The 6032-nt window shown below is 51.2% G+C and overlaps 1 protein-coding gene across 1 annotated transcript; it reads right to left on the reverse strand.

The window, feature by feature from the left end:
- Positions 1-1120: 1120 nt before the first annotated feature.
- On the reverse strand, positions 1121-2936 carry LOC144224388 (uncharacterized). The gene is made up of 4 exons (XM_077755337.1): positions 2888-2936; positions 2101-2324; positions 1745-1813; positions 1121-1413 (listed from the first exon to the last, which is right to left on the reverse strand). Exons 2-4 carry the CDS (start codon positions 2312-2314, stop codon positions 1391-1393), a joined length of 306 nt encoding a protein of 101 aa, XP_077611463.1. The 5' UTR covers positions 2315-2324; positions 2888-2936; the 3' UTR covers positions 1121-1390.
- Positions 2937-6032: the final 3096 nt, after the last annotated feature.

Here is a 6032-nt window from a genome sequence, read left to right on the forward strand (position 1 = left end):
GGTGCTGTCCGGGTGCCCGGGGGGCTCAGTCAGTTAAGCATGTGACTTGGTTTCGGCTCAGGTCATGATCTCACAGTACGTGGGATTGAGCCCCCCCGTCAGGCTCTGTGCTGGAGCCTGTTGGGAAGTGAGTCTCCCTCTCTGCTCCTGCCCAACCCATGCTCACTCTCCCTCCCTCTCTCTCTGCCCCTCTCTCTTTGCCCCCCCCCCAAATAATCAGATCAGATCACTGCCCTGCCCAGCCCCTGCAAGAGCTCCATCAGATTCAGAGTAAAAGTGAATCCTTACAGGAGAAGAAGGGGGTCTACACAGTCCTCTCTCCCTGCACCTCTGACCTCAGCTCCCATCACCCTCCCCTTCACCCCTTCAGCTCCTCTGCTCCAGGCCTGATGCAGCCTCAGGGCATTCGCTGCCTCTACCCAATGCACTCCTTCCAAAGATACCCTCCTGGCTTTCTCCCTCACCTCCCTGAAGCATTTCTCAAAATCCCTTTCTCATGAGATTTTTTTAAAAAAAAATTAATGTTTTCTTTATTTTTGAGAGAGAGAGAGAGAGAGTACAGGAAGGGGGGCCAGAGAGAGAGGGAGACAGAATCCAAAGCAGGCTCAGGGCTCTGAGCAGTCAGCACAGTGCCCGACGCGGGGCTCGAACCCACGAACCGTGAGATCATGACCTGAGCCAAAGTCAGTCGCTCAACCCACTGAGCCCCCCAGGCGCCCCGCCTCGTGAGTTTAAAACTGCAAACTCCCAGCTCACTCCCTGCCCGCCCCACCCAGCGTCCTGTCCACCATACGTGTAGCTGTCTACTTGTGTAGCTCCGTGCAGCATACAGTGTATTGACTGTGCAACTTACTCATCGTGTCTACGGTTCAGCACACACCCCTCCCTCGCACCTATATACACACAAACACTCGAATGCACGCTTCACAGGAGCAAGAATTTCACTCTGTTCTGTTCACTGATGCGTGCTGAGCACCTAGACTAGTGCTTGGCCAGTCAATATTGGCGGGATGCACGAATGAATGTTTCTAGGACAAGATGCATTGGAAATCTATTGCCTTGTCACAGATTACCGCAAACTCAGTGGCTGCAAACAGCACGCGTTTATTATCTCACAGTCTCTGCGGGTCAGGGATCCAGACACGGCTTAACCGGGCCCTCTGCTTCACGGTCTCTCTCAGGTGCCCGCCAGGACTGGGGTCTCATTTGATGGCTCGACTGGGGACGGATCCATGTCCTGGTTCGTGTGGCTGTTGTTGGGATTCAGCTCCTGGTGGGCAGAGGGACTGAGGGTCTCCGGCCCTTGCTGGCTTTTGGCCGGAGGTCACCATCAGCTTCTTGCCACTTGGACGACTTCGTGAAGGAACTCAGGACCCGGCAGCTTGGTTCATCAAAGCCAGCCAGGAATATTGTCTGCCAGGAAGACAGAAATGACATTCTTGCAGAGAGTGATCCCAGACGTGACATCCCATCGCCCTATTGGTTAGGACCAAGTGACCGGTCCTGCCCACACTCAGGGGGAGCAGATCATACAAAGATGTGACCCCCAAGAGGGGAGGATGCCTGGGGGGCATGTTAGAGGCTGTTCACCTGTGGCATTTTCTTTTTCTGTGTTCAAGAGACACTGGTGATACAGTCAAAAGAGCCCAGGGCTCGCGGCGCCAAGTCCAGGGTGTGCAGCCTGGCTCTGCCACTTACCACGTGAATTCCCAGGAGGCCGTTTCATTCCCTGAGATCCGCTTACCTCTGTCTTCAATGGGGACAGCAGTGGCCTCTCTCAGAGGGTTACGCAGAGGAGGAGCTGAGGCTGCATCTGGAAAGCGGGGTGCGCAAGCTGAGGGGAGCCTGTGAAGGGCTCAGGCCAGGATGAGGGGGGTCCCACAGGCTTTCACTCCTAAGCTTTGGTTTTTCTCAAGGGAACCATTCCAACGGTGAGGTCCTAAAAGGTTAGGTGACACTGTCCTCACCGCCAACACCCCCTCCCCAAGGATCCCAGCGAAAGGCAGGAGGGAAGTGGCAGCCACGGCAGATTTGGGGCTGATCAGTGTTGAAAAAGTAACGTTGGCCAAGGGAAGAATTGCGAGTCTCACTCAGACGTACCATCCGCCTGTGCCAATCTTCTCACCGAATGGGGGAACCGGTAAGACAATACAAGCAGTTCAAAGGCAGGCGTGGAGGTCGGACACACTGATGGGTCAGGGACACCGGAGCGGATCTGCCAGCTGTGCGGGACTGCTTGGGAGGGGGCGCGGGTGAGGGTCGCCCCCACCACGCCATTGCATTCGTGTCCACGGGCCAGAGCCGCTTCCATCATCGACCGCTCTCTGCAACATGGATTGTACAGCAGCTCAAAGGCATCAAAAAGCTAGAACGAGGGGGCGCCTGCGGGGCTCAGGCGGTTAAGTGTCTGCCTTCGGCTCAGGGCATGATCTTGCAGTTTGTGAGTTCGACCCCCTCCCGGGCTCTGTGCTGACAGCTTGGAGCCTGCTTCAGATATTTTGTGCCTCTCTCTCTTCCCCTACCCCACTCACACTCTCTCTCTCTCTTAAAAATAAGTAATTAAATTTAAAAAATTATTCAAAAAACAGAAAAAGAAAAAAGCAAAGCTAAAAGCAGGAAAACCAGAGGCTGAGCTGCCCGGGATGCAGGCTGGACACACCCAGGGACCCCCTTTCTGCCTGTTCCCAGGAGCGTATGCTGGGCGCGGGCCTTCAGGAGAGCAGCCACCAGCACGGCCGCTGAAACTACAGAAATGTCTCCTCCCATCCTGCAGGCCAGCCGCCCAAGATCAAGGTCAGGAGCTTCCAGTCTGCTCCCCAGTAAAACATCTGCGGAGAGCGTGCTCCGGAGAGGACGGGGTGCCGGGCCCTCGCCTCCGGGGACTCACGGCTCGCAAGCGCTGCTCTCCCGCGGTGCCAGCCAGCCCTCCCACACGCCCCGCCNCCGCAGCCACGGTGTCCACGCCAACATGCTCCTCCCCCGGGTCTCCTGTTTCACAACAGTTGTATGTTCCTGGTAGCCTCGAGGTCACAGTTGACAGGGCCTGGAGCCCACCAGCCACACTCGGCGCTCCTGGGAAGGCTGAGCCGGACGAGCTGCTCATCCATCACGACCCTGATGCTTTCTTGCAGCCGGGGACTTTCTGAGATGGCTTCAATGTCCCCTTCGGTGGGGCCGCTTTCTTTTTTTTTAATGTTCATTCATTTTTGAGAGAGGGAGAAATAGTGTGAGCAGGGGAGGAGCAGAGAGAGAGGGAGACACAGAATCTGAAGCAGCTCCAGGCTCTGAGCTGTCAGCACAGAGCCCGACTTGGGGCTTGAACTCACAAACCATGAGATCGTGACCTGAGCCAAAGTCAGACACTTAACCAACTGAGCCACCCAGGTGCCCCAACATTTATTTATTTTTTGACAGAGAGAGAGAGAGAGAGAGAGAGACAGTATGAGCAGGGGAGGGGCAGAGAGAGACACAGAATCTGAAGCAGGATCCAGGCCCTGAGCTGTTAGCACAGAGCCCAGTGTGGGCCCCGAACTCACAAACCACAAGATTGTGACCTGAACTGAAGTTGAATGCTTAGCGGACTGAGCCACGCAGGTGCCCCTGGATCATAAGTTGTTCTATTTTTAATTTTTTGAGGAACCTCCATACTGTTTTCCAGAGTGGCTGCACCCAGTTGCGTTCCCATCAGTACAAGAAGGCTGTCTTTTTCCCTCCACATTCTCACCAACTCTTGGTATTTCTGGTCTTTTTGGTAATAGCCATCCTAGTAGATGTGAAGTGACATTTCATTATGGTTTTGATTTGCATTTCTCTGATTATATATTAATGATGTTGAACAACTGTTCATGTGCCCATGTATCTTCTTTAGAAAAATGTCTATTCAGGGGTGCATGTGTGGCTCAGTCAGTTAAGTGTCTGACTTCGACTCAAGTCATGATCTCACGGTTCGTGGGTTCGAGCCCCGCATCAGGCTCTGTGCTGACAGCTCAGAGCCTGGAGCCTACTTCGAATTCTATGTGTGTCTCCCTCTCTCTCTCCCACTTCCTTGCTTACACTCTATCTCTCAAAAAAAAATTTTTTTTTAAACTTTTTTTTTATTAAAAAAAAGAAAACTGTCTATTCAGATCACCTATCCATTTTTAAACTAGATTGTGTAGGTTTTGTTTTGTTTTGTTTTGTTTTGTTTTTGGTCTGTTACTCTGTTTTATGAGTTCTCACTATATTGGGGGTATTAACCCCTTATCAGATCTATGGTTTGCAAATGTTTTCTCCCATTCAGTAGGTTGTCTTTTTATTCTGTTGTTGGTTTCTTTTGCTGAGCAGAAGCTCTTTTAGTTTGACAAGATCCAACTCATTTATCCTTGCTTTCATTGCCTTTGCTTTTGGTGTGAGATCCAAGTATTTATCACCAACACTGTATCACTAGCTCACCACCTGCGGTTTCTTCTAGGAGTTTCATGGTTTCAGGGCTTGTATTTAAGTCTTTAGTTCATTTTTAGTGAATTTTTGTGTGAGGTGTAAGATTGTGGTCTAGTTTCCTCCCTTCCTTCCTTCCTTCCTTCCTTCCTTCCTTCCTTCCTTCCTTCCTTCCCTTTTCTTTCTCTCTTGCATGTGGCTGTCCAGCTTTCCCAGCACCATTTATTGAAGACACTCTTTTCCCCAGTGTGTATTCTTGCCTCCTCTGCCATAAATTGATTGATTTTATATGGACGATCTTGTTTCTAGGTTCTCTGTTCTGTTCCACTGATCTGTGTGTCTGTTTTTATGCTACTACCATACTACGTTAATTGGTATAACATTGCGATATAGTTTGAAATCAGGGAGGATGAGACCTTTGGATTTGCTCTTTCTCAAGATTTCTTTGGCTGTTCAGGATCATCTACGGTTCCACACACAGTTTAAGATTGTTCTCTGGGCGCCTGAGGGGCTCAGTCAGTTAAGCGTCCGACTCTGGTTTTCGGCTCAGGTCAGGATCTCACGGTTTGTGAGTCTGAGCCTTGAATCACGTTCTGTGTTGATACGGCAGACCCTGCTTGGGATTCTCTCTCTCCCTCTCTGCCCCTCCCTGACTCACTTGCATGCACACTTTCTCTCTCAAAATAAATTAACTAACTAACTAAATAGAATAGAATAAGATAAAATTGCATTAAGAGGGGTGCCTGGGTGGCTCAGTCAGTTGAGCATCCGACTCTTGATTTCAGCTCAGGCCATGATCCCAGGGTTGTGGGACCAAGTCCCACATCCAACTCAGTGCTGAGTGTGGAGCCTGGTTAAGACTGTCTCTCTCGGGGCGCCTGGGTGGCTCAGTCGGTTAAGCATCCGACTTTGGCGCAGGTCATGATCTCACAGCTTGTGGGTTCGAGCCCCCCGTCGGGCTCTGTGCGATAGCTCAGAGCCTGGAGCCTGCTTCAGATCCTGTGCCTCTCTCTCTCTCTGACCCTCCCCCACTCACACTCTCTCTGTCTCTTGAGAATAAATAAACATAAAAAAAAGATTGTCTCTCTCTCCCTCTGCCCCTCACCCCTACTCCCACTCTTTCTCTCTAAAATAAAAAATAAAATAAAAATAAATAAAAAAGAATGTTATAAAATTTGTATTAAGAAACCTATTCTAGGGGCACATGGGTGGCTCAGTCGGTGAAGCGTCTGACTTTGGCTCAGGTCATGATCTCACAGCTTGTGGGTTCGAGCCCCCCGTCGGGCTCTGTGCGATAGCTCAGAGCCTGGAGCTGCTTCAGACTCTGTGTCTCCCTCTCTCTCTGGCCCTCCCCTGCTTGTGCTCTGTCTTTCTGTCTTAAAAATGAGTAAACGTTAAAAAAAATAATAAAAATTAATTAATTAAAATAAAAAGAGAGAGAAGTGGGGAGAAAGAGAGAATTTCTTGACTGGATACATGATCAATCGAAACCTCATCACCAACGGCAGGAGACAGTGGGCCAGCGGGGGGCAAGGCCACGCTACGCAGCAGAGGCCGGCCGGGGTCCTGGACGTGCGGCGGACTGCACCGGGGCCAGCCCCACCCCAAGGGGCGCT

The sequence above is a fragment of the Crocuta crocuta genome, unplaced genomic scaffold, assembly GCF_008692635.1.
Source record: "Crocuta crocuta isolate KB4526 unplaced genomic scaffold, BGI_CrCroc_1.0 scaffold675, whole genome shotgun sequence".
NCBI classification, from domain to species: Eukaryota; Metazoa; Chordata; class Mammalia; order Carnivora; family Hyaenidae; genus Crocuta; species Crocuta crocuta.